The 16,559-nt window shown below is 51.8% G+C and overlaps 6 protein-coding genes across 6 annotated transcripts in view; 3 read left to right on the forward strand and 3 right to left on the reverse strand.

Annotated features, from left to right (window-relative positions):
• Window positions 1–89: 89 nt before the first annotated feature.
• On the reverse strand, window positions 90–2,750 carry BO87DRAFT_371756 (2-isopropylmalate synthase). The gene is made up of 4 exons (XM_025622114.1): window positions 2,517–2,750; window positions 2,240–2,384; window positions 600–2,171; window positions 90–534 (listed from the first exon to the last, which is right to left on the reverse strand). Exons 1-4 carry the CDS (start codon window positions 2,522–2,524, stop codon window positions 379–381), a joined length of 1,881 nt encoding a protein of 626 aa, XP_025485043.1. The 5' UTR covers window positions 2,525–2,750; the 3' UTR covers window positions 90–378.
• Window positions 2,751–3,331: 581 nt separating this feature from the next.
• On the reverse strand, window positions 3,332–6,182 carry drs1 (putative ATP-dependent RNA helicase DRS1). The gene is made up of 2 exons (XM_025620022.1): window positions 4,216–6,182; window positions 3,332–4,142 (listed from the first exon to the last, which is right to left on the reverse strand). Exons 1-2 carry the CDS (start codon window positions 6,007–6,009, stop codon window positions 3,435–3,437), a joined length of 2,502 nt encoding a protein of 833 aa, XP_025485044.1. The 5' UTR covers window positions 6,010–6,182; the 3' UTR covers window positions 3,332–3,434.
• A 562-nt stretch (window positions 6,183–6,744) lies between these two features.
• On the reverse strand, window positions 6,745–9,958 carry BO87DRAFT_392272 (GNAT family N-acetyltransferase; the record flags this gene model as incomplete). Its single annotated transcript, XM_025624999.1, has 4 exons — window positions 6,745–6,799; window positions 6,871–8,533; window positions 8,657–9,275; window positions 9,947–9,958. The coding sequence occupies 4 exons, from the start codon at window positions 9,956–9,958 to the stop codon at window positions 6,745–6,747; spliced, it is 2,349 nt and encodes a 782-aa protein (XP_025485045.1).
• A 19-nt stretch (window positions 9,959–9,977) lies between these two features.
• On the forward strand, window positions 9,978–10,868 carry BO87DRAFT_296050 (ADP-ribosylation factor-like protein 2; the record flags this gene model as incomplete). The annotated part of the gene is made up of 6 exons (XM_025618973.1): window positions 9,978–10,036; window positions 10,099–10,209; window positions 10,268–10,284; window positions 10,339–10,484; window positions 10,562–10,642; window positions 10,737–10,868. 6 exons carry the CDS (start codon window positions 9,978–9,980, stop codon window positions 10,866–10,868), a joined length of 546 nt encoding a protein of 181 aa, XP_025485046.1.
• Window positions 10,869–11,732: 864 nt separating this feature from the next.
• On the forward strand, window positions 11,733–12,482 carry BO87DRAFT_2261 (uncharacterized protein). Its single transcript, XM_025618721.1, has one exon. It carries the CDS (start codon window positions 12,028–12,030, stop codon window positions 12,415–12,417), a length of 390 nt encoding a protein of 129 aa, XP_025485047.1. The 5' UTR covers window positions 11,733–12,027; the 3' UTR covers window positions 12,418–12,482.
• Window positions 12,483–12,803: 321 nt separating this feature from the next.
• The window catches only part of BO87DRAFT_323294 (putative gelsolin repeat protein), a gene marked incomplete at its 5' end in the record, with an annotated part of 7,508 nt that continues 3,752 nt past the window's right edge, over window positions 12,804–16,559 (forward strand). Inside the window, 2 exons of the mRNA XM_025620023.1 lie at window positions 12,804–12,966; window positions 13,088–16,518. Coding sequence (XP_025485048.1) covers window positions 12,804–12,966; window positions 13,088–16,518 — 3,594 coding nt within the window. The remainder of the gene's footprint in view (window positions 12,967–13,087; window positions 16,519–16,559) is intronic.

Here is a 16,559-nt window from a genome sequence, read left to right on the forward strand (position 1 = left end):
AACATTATACGAAAAGTAAATGCAACAAGGGAAGAAATGGAAGTAATACTATGCCACCATAAGCTATTGAAATTAAATAAAAATTTGGATTCATATCACGTCATTCCTAAATCTGTACAAATCGAAGCAAAATTCTTCCTTATCTTCCTTTCTTTCTTTTCGTCTTCCTTCCCTTTATACCCACCTCCTCTCCGTATATACGTCTCTCCTTGACAAAAACACAATTTTTGTAATTTTTTCTTCCCAAAAACCCCGAGAAGAAAAATATTGGAAGAAAATAAAAACCAAAAAAACGGACCCAAGATATAATGCAAGTAGAAGATGACGACGACGACGACAGCGAAACCGATGTATGCTAGCTAATGTAAGATGAACGATTCACTGGCTCTCGGCCTGCTGGGTCAGAGCTTCAATGTCAACCTTAGGCTTGTTGGGACCGTTCAGCATCTCCAGAGCTTGGAGGTCGTCGTCGGTGAGGGTGTTGGAGCGGATGGGGCGGAAGGGAGCAGGGGAGCCGGAGCGGCTGGTCAGGAACTATTAGGAGAGTAATGTTAGCTGGGGTGATTCTCAATAATTGAATGTATTTGGGGAGAACATACAGAGCTGGCGGCGCTGAGCAGGGCAATCAAACTGGCCTGGACCACATCCTGGTGGATACCAACACCCCAGACTTGTTCCTTGCTGCCTGCTGCAGTGCACTGAATATATGTCGCAGCCTTGACATCACGACCCAGACCGATGGAGTGCTCCTTGTAGTCGACGACGTCGAGATCGATACCCAGAGTGGCCAGGGCGTGGGCCAGGGAGGAGATGGCACCGGGACCGACACCGGTGATGGCGTGCTGGATGCCGTCGATTTCGATGACACCGGTGAAGCGACGCTTGAGGTTCTTGGTGTTGAGGGCTTTGCCGGGCTCAGGAGGCGCAGGAGACTGGGAACGATCCGTGGTGATGTTGTAGTCGACCAGGTTGAAGCGGGGGTTGGACTTGAGGTGGTAGGCTTCCTGGAAGAGCTCGACAACTTCGGAGGGACGCAGCTCGCGGCTGACTTCTTCGGTTCTGCGCTGCACGATCTTGCTGAACTCGACCTGCAGGGCGCGCGGGAGATCCAGCTCCAGACTGCGCAAGATGACCCAGGCGGCACCACCCTTGCCACTCTGGGAGTTGACACGGATGACGGCCTCGTAGTTCCGGCCAATGTCCTCGGGGTCCAAGGGGAGGTAGGGGATTTCCCACTTGGTATCGGGGCCGGCGGTCTCGCGCAGCTTGAATCCCTTCTTGATGGCATCCTGGTGACTGCCACTGAAGGCGCAGACGACCAACTGACCACCATAGGGCCATCTCTCGTTGACGGGGATCTTGTTGCTTTCCTCGACCACCTTGATGACTGCATTGATATCGGAGAAGTCCACCTTGGGGGAGATACCCTGGGTATACAAGTTCAGAGCCAAGGTGACCAGGTCCACGTTACCCGTCCGCTCACCGTTTCCGAACAGGGTTCCTTCGACACGCTGGGCACCGGCCATCTGGGCGAGTTCGGCAGCGGCAATGGCGCAGCCACGGTCATTGTGGGGGTGGATGGACACGACGTACTTCTCGCGCTCGGAGACATTGCGGCAGAAGTACTCGACCTGATCGGCGAAGACGTTGGGGGTGGACATCTCTACCGTGGCCGGCAAGTTGAAGATGATGGGGTCCTTCTCCGTGGGCTCCCACGCCTCCTTGACAGCTTCACAGACTTGAGCAGCGAACTCGGGCTCGGTGTCGGAGAAGGTCTCGGGGGAGAACTCAAAGTGCCATTCGGTTCCGGCAGTCGACGGGTCATCCTTGGTGATTGAGCGAGCATACTTGGTGCAGCGCACGGCCATCTCCAGACTCTTCTGCTTGTCCATGTTGAAGACGATGCGACGGAAGCAGGGGCTGGTAGCCAGGTAGATGTGCAGAATCGCCTTCTTGGCACCCTTCAGGGAATCGACCGTACGACGGATCAGATCTTCTCTGCAGGGGGAGAGGACCTGAAGCCAGACATCATCGGGGCACAGACCGGGGGTCTCGACCAAGCTACGGGTGAAGTCGAAGTCGGTTTGCGAGGCGGAGGGGAAAGAGACTTCGATTTCCTTGTAGCCAATGTCGACGAGCATCTTGAAGAAGCGGAGTTTTTGTTGCCCATCCTGTGTGGTTCACACGTCAGCCGGGTTATGCCTATTTTTCACCCCATTGCTCAATGTAATGAACTTACCATAGGATCGGGCAGACTCTGGTTGCCATCACGCAAATCGGTGGCCAGCCACCGGGGTGGGTTGTCGATGGTCTTGTTGGGCCATTGGCGGTCGGGAAGATGGAGGGGCTGAAAGCGCTTGTATTTCTGGGAGGGGTCCTTGAGCCTGAAGAGACAAGGAGGAGTCAGTCAGTGGATGAGAAGCAATTGACGTGCAATTATGACCGCAATTAAAGCATTTGTTTAACGCAGACACCACCATAATTGAGGAAATTCAGCATTAGTGGGAGGGACGTACATAGGCATGGTGATGGAGGAGAAGCGGGAGGATCCGCAGCGGGGAAATGAGAGGAGAGGAAATGCGGGTGGAAGGTATGGGGAGGAGGAAGAGGAGGAGGAGGAGGTGATGAAGAGGTTGTAGATATATGAGTAGTGAATCACCTTACGGACGAAGAGAGGACAGGACAGTGATTCTTGCAATGAGGAAGAAAAAAAAGTGAGAAGCTTAAGAGGAAACCAGGAACGGGGGAAGGCAAACAAAACGGTGACGCAGAGGAAGAATGGGTAGGATTTAAAGGCGACGGACGGGCGAGTGGCCGCCATGAGTCAAATGGAATGACGCTCGCCGCCTTTGGCCCTCGAAATTTGCGCCGACAGCGGATGGCGGATCGCCTTCTGATTTGGTACCAGCCCAGTGTCCCCTCTTCATTCAACTTCTCTCTACCCATCATGTTACATACAAAGTAAACGATACTAAGAATTATTGCACCCTCCCTTGGCAACTCAATGGGTCTTCTCTTTCTTTTTCTCCCCGAATCAATCACCGGCCGAGAATTAGCAATCTGGTACGAAATCCCACTCCACCGGTGATCAACTCGGCTGGCTGGTTGGATGAACTGCAAGGGCAATCGGCTTCTCCGCTCCTCCTCTTGATGCTCGGCTCGCCGACACCGGAGTCCCTCGCCGCCCTTCAGGCACCCCGCTGTCTCCGTCGATAGCCGTCGACAGCCGCTACTATGATCCAAATAACCAGAAGGAATAGATTCATAACTAAATAGGAAAAAGGGGGAAAGGGAAAATATACTATGTAGAAGATCGTAAATAGTCTAAGCAGAAAAATTGGAAATATCTATACAGTATATCCACAATATGCTAATGCGAATAGTAATTTTTGTTTTAGGTCCCTTGAGTCTAGACCCGTCACCGTCTTTCTGCCTCATTTCTTGCCCTTCTTCTTGTTGTCCTTCTTAGCCTTGGGCAATTGCCCATTCTTCATGCTCTCCCGTGTGGCCCGACCCTTCTTCCAGCCAGATCCAGCTTCCTGGCGCTGGCGGGAGTCATCCAGACGCTTCTTGTCCTTGTTACTGAGCTTCTGCTTCTCCTTCTTGGACAGGCCGGCATCGGGCCCGTTGAGCTCCGCCGCGCCCAGCTTCCGCGCCGCCTTCTTGTCGCGCTCCGTCTCGAACCACGTACGCTTCGGCCGCGACTTGATCTCCGCCTCGTGCTTGATCAAGTTTTCTCCCTTGGTCACTTGCATCTCCGCCTGCGCCAGCTGCTTCTCGAGCTTCTCCTCCGACAGCACCTCCTCCACCTCCTCCGCCAACTCCTCCGCCTTGGCCGCCCAGGAATCCGCCACCGCCGGTTCAATCACCCGACTGGCAATCTTGGCTCCTTGCGACTTGCCCGCCTTCACCGCCGCCTTGACCACCTTACGGTCAGGCTCGGCGGCAATGGTGCATGCCCGACCGGAGCGGCCCGCACGCGCGGTACGACCGACACGATGCAGGTAGATCTCGTGACTCTGCGGCGCCTCGTAGTTGATGACTGTCTCCACGCCCTTGATATCCAGACCACGGGATGCCAGATCTGTAGCCAGAAGGAACGCCGCCTTGCCCTCACGGAAGTTCTCAACACTCTTGATACGCTGTAGTTGGAAAACACCCAAGTTAGTATCATCAATAATATTAGGAAATGGGGGTCGAGGTTAAGTAACATACCTGTTCTTGACTCATGCTACCGTGGAGTTCGGCAGCCTTCAAGCCCAGCAGTCCGAAGATGATGCGCACCCGGTGTGCCTCCTTCTTCTGTCGGAAGAAGACAATCACTCGACCAGTGTAGAGCTCCTTGCAGAGGTAGAGAAGGTAGCCCAGTCGCTTGTCCTCACGTCCAGGACGCAGACGCACGAATTCCTGCACCAGTGTCACAGCGGTGTTCTTCTTGGCGTCTACCATCAGGCGCACAGGGCGGTTGAGACCGACGCGGATAAGCTTGTCGACCGTGTCCGTCATCGTAGCCGAGAAAAGCATGGTCTGGCGCGACTTCGGGATGGTAGTGAGAATCTCGTTCAACTCGTCGGCGAAACCGTCCTCGAGCATGCGATCAGCTTCATCCAGAACCAGAATTTCCAGAGTATCAACAGTGAAACTGGCCGAGTTGCGCATGTGATCGATGAAACGACCGGGGGTAGCGATAATCACGTCAGGACGCTTCTTCAAGATGTTCTCCTGCTCGCGAAGACTGAAACCACCGACCAGCTGACAGAAGGTGATGTCCGTATACGTCGCCAGCTTCGTAGCGACATTGTAGCACTGCACCGCCAATTCACGGGTGGGCATCAGGATGGCAACGCGACTCGTCGGGACCTTGCGTGGGCGGAACAGCAGACGTTCGAGAATAGGGACAACGAAGGCGGCAGTCTTTCCGGAACCAGTAACGGCACTACCGACAATATCCTTACCCAGGAGAGCCACGGGGATCGTCTTGCGCTGAATGGGTGTGGGGTTCGAGAAGTTGACGCCGGCGAGACCACGAAGAATGGGACGAGAGAGATTGAATTCCTGGAATGACCGCTTCGCATCTGCCATAGCAGACTCCGAAGTCTTCTCCTCCTCAGGAGCGAAGAAAGCCTTGCGCTTCTCCTCCTCCTCGGCGTCGACCTGACTCTCGTCGTCCGAGTCCCGGTCAGAGGCAACATCATCAGGGTGTTGAACAGGAGTAGCAACCGAGTCGTTATCCGAAGCAGCATCATCATCATCCTCATCCATCTCCTCGTCGTCATCACTGCCCTCGGCCTCCTCATCAGACCCTTCTTCCTTCTCCTCATCCTCCGCATCGGACTTGTCGCTCTCCTCCTCCTCACCATCAACACCCATACCGAACCCATCCTCCGCAAGCAGCTCATCATCCTCAAAGTCGACCTCCATACCTCCATCCTCTTCATCATCATCCTCCTCCAACTCACTAAACTCCTCCGCCTCCTTCTGCTTCTTCTTCTGCTTGCGAATCAACTCAGCCTCCTTCTTGGCCTGCCTCCTCGAGATAATATCATCAATATCCACAGCCTTCTTATCCCCACCCTTACCATCCTCATTACCATTAATCTCCCATCCATCGAAATCCCTAACCTCAGTCGCAGCACCGCCAACATCGAACTCGAAATCCGAATTAAGCGCGCCGTCATCTTGACCCAGATCCTCTTCTTCCTCCTCTTCTTCCTCTTCATCCTCCTGCTCTTCCTCAACAGGCACATTCTTCGCCTTCTTCCCTTGCTTCTTCTGCTGTTTTTGCTGCTGCTGTTGTTCCTGCTTCTTCATCTTCTTATTCTTCCCCTTCTCCTGCTGCGCCGCGGCAGCATCATCTCTCTTGCGCTTCTTCGTTTTCGACCCGGAGGCTAGCGCACCATCGTCGCCCTCGCCCTCCTCTTCAAACTGATTTAACGTGTCATTCTCGTCATCCGACAATGTGAGCACGAAGTCGTCGTCGGCGTTCGCGCGCTTTTTCGTTCCGGCCATGGTTGGCGTGTGGGAGGGAATGAGAGATTTCTTCCCTTGTTTTTCTGTAGACTTGATTATTCCGTGAATGTCACCGAAGACAAAGTTTCGAGAGAGAAAAACAAAATCAAAAAGATAAAAAAAAGAGGAGAAAGAAAGCACTCCTCCTTATGTTCCAATTCAATGGGTTATGTTATGTATGTTGGTATCGGGATAAAGATGGAGAAAAAAGTTCAAATTTCGAAGGCGGTGGAGGCCGTTTGCGATGGCAGAATATTGTGCTTACTGGCGTCGGGGAGGTGGTGATTGGTGCATCGTTTATCGATATGGGATCCACTCCCTTAGATTTCTATCTACTGCTAGATAGGTCTACTAATTAGGTATGCATTGGGTGCATCTTATAAGTAGCAAGATTTCGATTTCAATTTCAATTTCATTAAGTCACTAAGTAAGAAAGCTCCTATCTGCATGCTCGTAGATAATTGATACACTGTAATCTGACGTCCGGCGCCGCTTATGGTGCGTCGGCTTTCCTTCTTTTTCCACTTTTCACCTTTTTTTTTTTTTTTGGTGTTGTTGCATATGCGTTTGTGCTTTTGTTGTTTTATTCATGTTCGAACACATAGGTTCGCTGGCATAAGCCGGTCATAAGGTTGATTATTATCAAGGCCCTGCAGGGATCCTTGTTGTGTTGAGAATGTCACAAAGGAAAAGAATCACATAAGAGAATAAAGTAAGGAACGGGACCGGACCAGACTATCGGTACGGAAGAGCGAAGATATTATTCTTGACAAAGTACGCAACGTCAAGACTAGAATCGTTGTCAGTCAATATGGAAGTTTAATATCATCATCATCCTCGTGAAGCAGGATAAACTCTTACAGTCTTTCGTTCTTCGCGCGGACTCCGCACAAGCGTCCTTGCAATTCGAAGTTGTTCTTGGCCAGCCAATCCCTGACCCAACTCTTCGACTGGCGTTCCTCGGGAATGTATGTAAATGTGAAAATTAGCCGAGCGAACTCACGACGTCCGCCCAGGCTGTACCCAACGAGACCATGGTTGTAGAAATCATAACCGCCCTTGGTTCTGTGATTTCCATCACATACCTGCAAGAGCTTGTCCATAAGACAATTTCCGATCCCTTTGCGCTGTTGCTCTGGGATGACGAATAATTCCAACTCAGCGGTGTATCTACCACTGGTTTCTGAACCGGTGTAGTCTTTAGCAGTAGCGTAGCCGAAGATATTCTCTCTCTGATTTCCCGAACCGCGCTCCACGGCAACGATAAACGGAAGGCGGGCGTCTTTGGCGGCTTGGATGCGCTGCCGGATGTCCCCTGGCTCCAACTTTCCGATGTCAACGCTCACGAAGGAGTTTTGGGCGTACCAGTTGTAAATGGGGAGGAGTTGATTGGCGTCTCCTACATGTGCCGGTCTGAGATAAATGTTCGCCCTTGGCGTGTTGGGATTTGGCGGCAAGGTGGCCATGCATTCAAGTTGCATGCGACGCGACAAAGCTAATCTCTGCTCCTCTAGCTCTGCTTCGGCTTTTTTGTGCATGACGTAGTTGTAGCTGAGACCTGCTGCCGTCTCGTGTCTGTGTCTATGAGCTAGCTCATCGTTGGGATTGAGGATAGTGGTAGCCTTTGGTAGATTCGGGACGATAAAGGTTCTAACACCATCTGGATGGGCGGTGCCATCAAAATAGCCCTTGTGGTAGATGTCTGCGTAATAGGCATCCTGAATTGTCTCGTCGAGCCAAGAACGGAATTTCTGAAGCCATAAATCGTAAAACGGAAGCATAGGAGGGGCCCACCACCAATCACACAAGTGGTCGTACTTTCGCCATTTCTGATATGCACTGGGTGGGAAAGTAGGGGGTTTGCCTCGCGAGGCATACGGATGAGCTTCGGGTCTCTGAAATTTGGCTTGCAGGGTGGTCTGCGCCTCATTCGGCTTAGGAGATAGTGTCACTTGGTCGTTAATGACGTTAGGGTAAATGAAAGACTGCCTTTCGTATGCATCCCACAGTGGAGCTAGACGATCGCCGTCGCTGAAGCCGTTACGAATCTGCTCGAGGTTATCGAGGCGGTCATCCTCTGGTTTGTCATCCAGATCATTGACTAAAGAGAGAGCCTCGACGTTCAAGTCGACTTCTTCCATTGGACGCACACGTCGATATCCCTCGATTTCCTTATAGACCTCCGACTTTGGGTCCACGCCTGGGCCGTCCCGGCATTTGGCTACTACTTCAGCATCAGCCGTTTCGACCTCCTCCTTGTATAGATTTTGATAAATCTTCGCAAGTTCCTCCTTTTGTAATCTTTTGATCTCTGCTCGCAGCTCAGCACGGGTAGTAGGCTGCTTCTCCTCGGAAGGTTCCCGCGCTGGCTGGTGAATGCTGCCCCCAAGAGGGGTACCGCCACCGGCCTCTATTCCAGTCTGTCCTGAAGCATCCTGATTTTGAGGCTGCAATGTTTCGGCTCTAGGATGACGCAGAACGACATAATCCGAGTCACCACTGGACGACATTTTTCCCTTATTAGCTTCTCAGGTGTCAGTTAGCACATCTCATGGTCAAGACGGAGGAAGCGGCATTCATCGCTTACCAGGCAGAGCAAGCTGATGTGGCGAGCCAGACGAAGTATTTCGAGTGAATGTTAACTCACTTGACCTCTGAGGTGCTTTTGCGGCGTGTGAGATGAGAGGAGGGTGAGAAGGACGTGCGGTGTTTCTCCAATTCTTCTGCTCAGTCCCTTGACCTCCTTTGTTTCTAGGGAGGATGCGCTGGTCGGGATTCTGATATTGGTATGGTCTTATGTTTGTTGGGATGTAGGGGGAAGGTATGGATGTGGATGGCGATATGTGAGAACTGTCACACAATCTGCTCACTGGCTCAGGTAACTTGACAGTTATTTTGGAAGAGAGTTTGGGTGATGAAGGGGGTTTGTTTTCATGTAAAGGCGATCGGCTAGTGGCCACAACCGGCTCAGGTGCTTCAAAACACTTGGGAATCGCCGTGGCGATCGCCTTGTGTGCTTTACGAGTGACTGTGACTGCAGTGCTATTTGTCGATCTGATGACAGCTGCTTGCATCTTATCAGCCTGACTCGGACTCACCGGATTGTGCAGAGGCGAAGTGGTACTGTTATTCTCGGCACATCGTCGTTGCGAAGGCCGGTATCCAGGAGACCGGTATTTATTGGAAATCGAGGCGCTTGATACACTATCACGTGTCAATTTCATTCGCGCCCATAAATCTGGGCTGTCATATTCATAGTTGTTCTTCTGTGACATCTCTAACAGTGAGGTAGGTTAGTATCACTCATATCACCTCTCCCAAGGTTGTTCATGTTAGGCGAGGAGGATCCTACTTGACATTGATTGCACTTATTGCTGCTAGGGGCCTCTGGACAGACTGAATCACAGGGCCCTATCTAATCAAAACAGAAGATGCTGTCTTCTAACCTTTCAGATTGCCTCTGTCGTTAAGTGACAACACGGATGAGGATGAGGAGACTCGGCCCTCCTGTGGACAGAGACATACTGAGGCGTATGCGATGTGCGCACTATTTAACGAATTTCGATTCCTCCCTAATGTCACGTTATGCGCACATGGTGAATCTTGGTACAGCTGGGATTAAGTGGTTGCCTGTTATGTCTACGTGAAGGAAATGCATTGCTATTCCAAATATTTGATATCTGCAATGACTCTGCTCACATTTCTTGTTCTTGTTGTGAAAGTGAGAAAGTGAAAAGCTAGGACTGGAAATGCTAATACACAAGATTGTAGGACTACATTAGGGTTGTTATTGGTTATGCATGGGACACATGGCCTATGATGTCTCATTGTGATGTGAAGGAGGTGTAGTAGTAGTAGTATATTCGACCGTGAGCGGGATCTATATCGAGCTTGTCGTTGGTCCAATCTTTCTTTCCCCTTCAATTACCCCAACTACAAACTGCGACATCACTGAAAGTCCAGTGAAGATGTTGTCCATTTTGAGAAAAGCCCGGCTGAAGGATAAGGAGATGCGAATCCTGATGCTGTGAGTCTCACCCAATGATACTTACAGCTAACGAATACCTTCACTAACAGCCATGGCCACAGAGGTCTGGACAATGCCGGGAAGACCACCATCGTCAAGCAGATTATGAATGAAGATGTCACCACTGTCAGTCCGACATTGGGTTTTATCATCAAGACGATAGATTTTCAAGGGTATGACTATCTAAATCATTCGATTATCTACCAGAGTTACTCGCTGACTTCTACGCAGATATAGACTCAACATATGTAAGGATGTCGACCACTGATACCGCCCAGCCTCCACTAATCACCTGTCATTAGGGGACGTTGGAGGCCAAAAGACCCTCCGATCTTATTGGAAAAATTACTTTGAGAAGACCGATACATTAATTTGGGTTGTTGATGCGACCGACCGTCTTAGAGTGGATGATTGTAGAGATGAGCTCGCCGGGCTCCTTTTGGAAGAGGTTCGTTGCCATCCCCGCCGGCACCGCTGCGCCCGCCCAAGAAGAGTTTTGCCAGTCCCGGGCTAACCGTCACGCAGCGTTTGATGGGAGCAAGTCTCTTGATTTTCTTGAATAAGAGCGAAGTTGAGGGATGTATGGATGAGAGTGAGGTTCGACAAGTAAGTTTATGCTCTTCGCTCTTTTTTCTTCTCTCGCTTTGGGCTCTTGATGTCGTGTCTTCCAGCGATTATTGACTGATGTTCTTGTCCACAGCGGCTTGGCTTGGATTCTATCAAAACACATAAATGGACGATATTACCCTGCAGTGCGATGACAGGGAAGAATCTGCATGAAGGGCTAGAATGGGTTGTCCAAGACGCCAAAGATAGACTTTTCCTGTACTAACTGATGTGAAAGTCTATGGCTTTACTTGGCACCCTTTGATGACCGCGATATGCTATCTGTTTCCCTTCTCGATTTATTTTCGTACTTATGGTCTTACAATAATGGCAGGAGTCATGTTTTCTGGCATTTAATTGATATGAAAACTGATGATTCGTTGGCGAAGGTGCTGGTGATAGTAGTAGACTTTGCCTCCTCTACTGAAGCACTAGTAGTCATTATATATTCTTCACGGAAGTTTGACCATACTAGTAGTACTAGTAGTAACTATTCAGCGATGGGTTCATTATTAAGCGTGTTAATTATCACACTACTATTGATGCATCTATACCCATGATTGAACTTGGTGTACCCTGAATAACTCCTAACCTATGAAGATAGTTTACAAGGGAGACAACGTTCTAGTACTATGCTGGCTTGCACTCATTCTGCCCGTTAACTACCTACCAAGCACCACTAGCAGAGCCCCTGTCTCAACTGTTAGTGCCTGGTCGGGTATCGGAACGGCGATCAGACAAATCGCCTTCAGGGTCCACGAACTACACTACGATGGCCCTTGTCGAACATGGTAAAGGCAACGGTGTTCCCAGTTCCCACTAGGGGAGCGCCTCGCCTCGTAATTTACGTCAACCACGAGGTTTCAGCAAGGATTGCCGCCAGTAATGTGTCTCACGAAACTAGTCCTGCGCCGGGTGGAAGGGGGAATTAATGTCGTCAGACCCAATCCTGCTGGGTGGTTAATGGGAACTAAGAAGCTCCCGCTTATCTTCGCATATCCACCTTCATTCCCCCTTCTTCCCCTTCAAGGCCATCCATCCGTGGATTCCACACCAAGTTACCAAGCTTTGTGTGCCGAGTTTGACCCAACCGAGGTTCCTAAGGATAGTAATGCTGCCCGAGTAGAAGGGAACAAACTGGAAAGCAGGCCGGTCAGCCAGGAAAAATTGATTGCGTATCCGATCGCGGGGCGGCAGAGAAAGTTGAGATTTGCTCCACCGCAAAAGCCGGACCCGGAAAAGTAAACAGTTCTCCGTGTAGAGAAACTTCCAAACATCCCCTCGTCAATTGATGATGAAGCTTTTGGGGAATCCGAGCGGACATCTCTCTTTGTCTGGGATTTGCGACACGATAAACCCCATCAGGACGGGCTTTGATCTCGCCTATGTGGTGCCCGGGAGGAAGAAAGTTAAGGGGATCAGCTCACAGCCGCAGAGCGAGAGAGATGCGCAAGTGTCAATCCGGTCGGGCGCCTCATCCTAATTTCCTCTGGGCTTCCGGCTGTGGGGCGGCAGCTGATGTGCGTGCCTTCGCCGGGTTTTATTTGACGATGAAGGACCATTACTATTCTTACCTTCACGGTGCTCAGCTGGCCGTCGATACGGATCCACCACTAGAAACGAAAAAGACGCTGCCCGGCTCTCGCTGCCATTCCTTCCTTCACACTGGATCGCCCAGGGTGAAAGGTGGAGTAAACCAGACAACGACAACGACAACAACAGCAACAACAACAACAACAACAATGAGCTGGAGGCACACGAGTATCCCTTCCTAAGGCTCAGATCCGGCACGAATCAGTCACAGAAAGTCCCTCAAGCGGGCAAGAGCCAGAGTGTCGCTCAATCACCACCACCACCACCACCACCACCACCGCTAACCGTGACACTCCCTCCACTCTTCCTGATTACTCCAACACCTCTGGTTCACAAACAACCAAATCATCCTCCCCCTCTCTTCCCCCCCTCCCCTCTTCTGTCTGGTGCCTCTTGTCAACACCCCACCGTTCCTGGGGGCTTTTTTTTTTGTCGGTGTTTATTCGGATTGAAAGGGCACCTTTTCTTTTTCTGACTTGCCATTTCTGTTCTGTTCCCTCTTTTTTTTTTTTTTTTTTTTTTTTTTTAACCCAATTTTTGGGCTCATTGAACAAGTGCCAAGCTGGCCATGTCGTCCACAACCGACGCGGATGGCACTGAGGAAGTCAACGACTTCCTTTTGCGCATCCGCGAATTAGGAGAGAAGCGCGATAAAGAGGACGAGGAACGCACAAAGAAGTTGGAGGAGGAAATTCTGCAAGGTCGGAAGGAAAGACAGGCTCGGAGAGCTGGTATTTGATTTCCCTTGCTTTTTTTTTCCCGGCGCCCCCCCTTTCAAAGCAAATTCCCAGTCGCCATGACTCACGGTTGGCTGGCGGCTGGCTGGTCCATTTCCAAATCTGTCATCTTCAGGAATGCTGACTGTGTCCCGTTTTTTGGGATGCAATACAGAGCGGGCACGGTCGATTTCCCCCACGAAAGATTCACCTATATTAGATCCCGCTCGGTTGAGCATGTCTTCTTTCAGCCAGCGAGCGATTGACCCCCCGGAACACCTCGAGCCTACCCCTCACACTCCGGGGCATGACACTGGCAACGGGGCTGATTCGGTTCGAGATGACGCATCGATATCCACCGACAATGGCCGGAGGGGGTCTACTCTGACGGCAAACGATGGAGAGACGGCTTCCAGACCTATCTCACCTTTCCGGAGCAGAGCCGGCACTCTCTCCTGGCAACAAAGACCCACGTCTCGGGATAGCAGCAGGGCTTTCTTCTCCGCGTCGCCCTCGCGTGAGAGCCGTTTTAGAGCCATGTCCACAACGTCTAATGATGATCATGGGGTATCTAGGAGCCCATTCGCGTCTTCTCCTTCGTTCAAGGACGTACCGTGGGCCCGCCACACAGAGGGAGGGAGCCCGTCTCCGACCCGCGCAAAGCAGGTAGAGGAAGACTCACTGCACCCTCTGCACCCTCTGCACCCTGATACTGGCGTCAAAGAGTCGGAGGCGAACCAAGAGCACACCACAGAGTCGGCGAAGGAAGCAGAAAATAACGAGCTCGTGGAAGAGCGATCGCGGTCTCCATCAAGGGCAAGCTCGACGTTTGCAGAAAGTAGTTTGGGTAATCGGTATTCGAGCATATCTTCTGTGTCGACGGCCACTGGGCTTGGCTCTCCTTTGCCTCTGACGAGTGCACAAAAACTCGAGCCGCGAAAGACGGAGGACGTCGCAGATGACCAGATAACATCACCCCCTTCGCCTAGGCGTTTGTCTCCCGAGCGTTCTACGTCTCCTACCAAGGGGCTCGGTGGATTCGTGCAAAGTGCCATGATGAAGCGATCAGATAGCGTGTCTAAACGCTGGAGCGCTCAGCTGCCGTCGGGGCTTAGTCGGGGTAATTCAATTTCTAGCAACCGCAACAGCTTCGCTGCTCCTTCCGGCAGTGATGTTTTCTCCACTGCGCCTTCATATAGAATGAGCAGGGATGGCGCAAGTCTTTCGCCCTCGCGGCCGACCTCTAGCCATCGACCCGGTTCCAGCCATAGGCCTGGTTCTAGCCACAGACCCGGGTCTAGCCATAGCGAAGCGACTGTCGTTCATCCGGTCAAAGATGGCGAACGACCGGCTACACCTCCCGTTCCGGGCAGCAGTGGTGCGCGGCTAGATGAAGAGAACCGCAGACCCTCTCTGAGTCTGCATACGCGGTCTACCAGCACCGTTGAGAAAAGCACGGATTCCGGCTCGTTACCCCCATCAAGCCCGTCAGTTTCGAGAACGATGGATCCCAAGAGATGGAGCCCGACCAAAGCTTCCTGGCTCGAGAGTGCTTTGAACCGCGATGAATCACCTAGGCATAAGCGACAGCCCTCTCAACAGGCTTCTTGGGTCAAAGATCGGCAATCAAGAGGTAGCGTTGACTTGGGTCGAACCGCAAGCTTCAAAGAGGTCACACCCGTGGGCCTTATGCGGACTACTGCTCCTGGTGGTCACTCGAAGACCTCCAGTATCACCGGCATCCCCGACATATTTTCCAATCAAGATGCTGGGAAGACAAAGGAAGCAGAACTCGAAACCTCCTTACAAAGTGCAGATACTCAGGATAGCACTTTACCACCTGCAGAGAAGACCGAAGAGGCCTCTCCTTCGAAAGAGGAGTCGCCTACCAAAACAGAGGCGGAGCCCGAGAAAACGGAAGATGGAGCTACTAAACACAAGCGTACGCCGTCTAACCTGAGCCCGATAACCAAGACCACTATCGATGCGCCCCTGGCATCCCCTCGTGATCCGCTGTTGAATCGGCCCAAGCCCCTGTCTCCTGTGATAGACTTCAGAGCCAACCTTCGACGCAGGGAAGTGGTTAAGGATGAGTCACCCAGGGAGGAACCGGAATTCAAGAATATCTTTGGAAGGCTGAAGAAAGCAGAGTCCTCAAAACACGTGCCGCCGGACGAATTGAAAGAGAATATTCTTAAAGGCAAGGCAGCTCTGAACTCTTCGGGCGGACCAAAGAAGTCGCAGAAAGTGGATGAATTGAAAGACAGCATCCTGAAGCAGAAAGAAGCAATCAAAGCCAGTGGGGGTTCGCTGAGACGTAATACTGCGGGGGAGAAGGATGCTCCTGGCAAATTTGTACCTGAAGCAATTGCAATGCGGAACAATTTGACCAAGTCCAGCAGTATCAAAAGCAATCTTTCAGCAGCCGATTCTTCGTCGCCGCTTTCGCCGCTCTCGCCTAGAGAGCCGGGCACACCAAAAAGCACGCATGGCTTCCAGGTTGCATCGCCACTGTCCCCTGCCGGCGCTGAGCCCCTCGAAAAGTTCCAAGGCTCGCCAATCGCTCCAGAACCACCCAAGCCGGGCGTTGATGATACTGCCGAGGAGGCCGCTCAGCCAAAACTGCCGGAACAAGAGAGAGAATGCGAACATGAGAAGACAGACGGGGCAGAGGTGAACGCTGAAGAGGTAAAGGAGGAGGGCATCAATCCGGTGCGTTCTCTGCCACCGGGGGATTTGATGCAGGCTACAAGTGCACCTGCTGAGACCGAGGGTCCTGCTGCTAAAAGTAAACTCGCAGGCCGATTAAACCCTGCCTTAGCGGGACTTTTGTCCCGTGGCCCGCCCGCACCGATCAACGGGTCCATGAAAGGTCCTTCTTTCGGCAGTGCTGGGGAAAGCAGCAGCTCAGGAGTGGAAGGTTCTCAAGCTGGCGCACTCACTCATTTGACCAAGGGTCGAGCTAGAGGGCCAAAGAGACGCCTGCCCCAGGGTACTACACCGGAAGGTACGAACTCACTCTTTGATGAAAGCAATCATGTACCAGAGTCTCCGCCAACACCTTTGGATGCACAGAGACCAGAATCGATGTACTCGGAGACGGAGGAGGAAAGTGATGCACCGGATATGCCAGCACATGTGGATGTAGATGAAGCCGAAGACATGCCATTGCACACGGAGACGACACATGCTTTAGAGCCATTGACATACATGGAAGAAAAGACCCCCGAACCTGCGAGTCCAGTCCACGAGGCTATCACGCATGCACCAGAGCTTCCGGAAATTGTGGGAAAGCCAGAACCTGAGCCCCTGTGCCCACTGCACAAGGAGAATACTAATACCCCAGAGCCGTCGTCACCCATTGATGAGGAACCCCAACCTGATAGCCCAGTGAAAGAGGAAATAAACTATGCACCCGAACGTTCAGCGCCTGTCCATAACGATGAACCCGAGCCTACCACGGAATTCCAGGAAGAGACACACGATGCACCTGTGCTCTCAGCATCCAAGATAGAGGAACCTCGACCTGCTAGCCCAGTCAATGAGGAAGAGAACGATGCACCCATGGTTTCAGCGCCTATTGATAAGGATGAATGTGGGCCTGCGAG

Source organism: Aspergillus neoniger (genome assembly GCF_003184625.1).
Source record: "Aspergillus neoniger CBS 115656 unplaced genomic scaffold BO87scaffold_1, whole genome shotgun sequence".
Classification (NCBI taxonomy): domain Eukaryota; kingdom Fungi; phylum Ascomycota; class Eurotiomycetes; order Eurotiales; family Aspergillaceae; genus Aspergillus; species Aspergillus neoniger.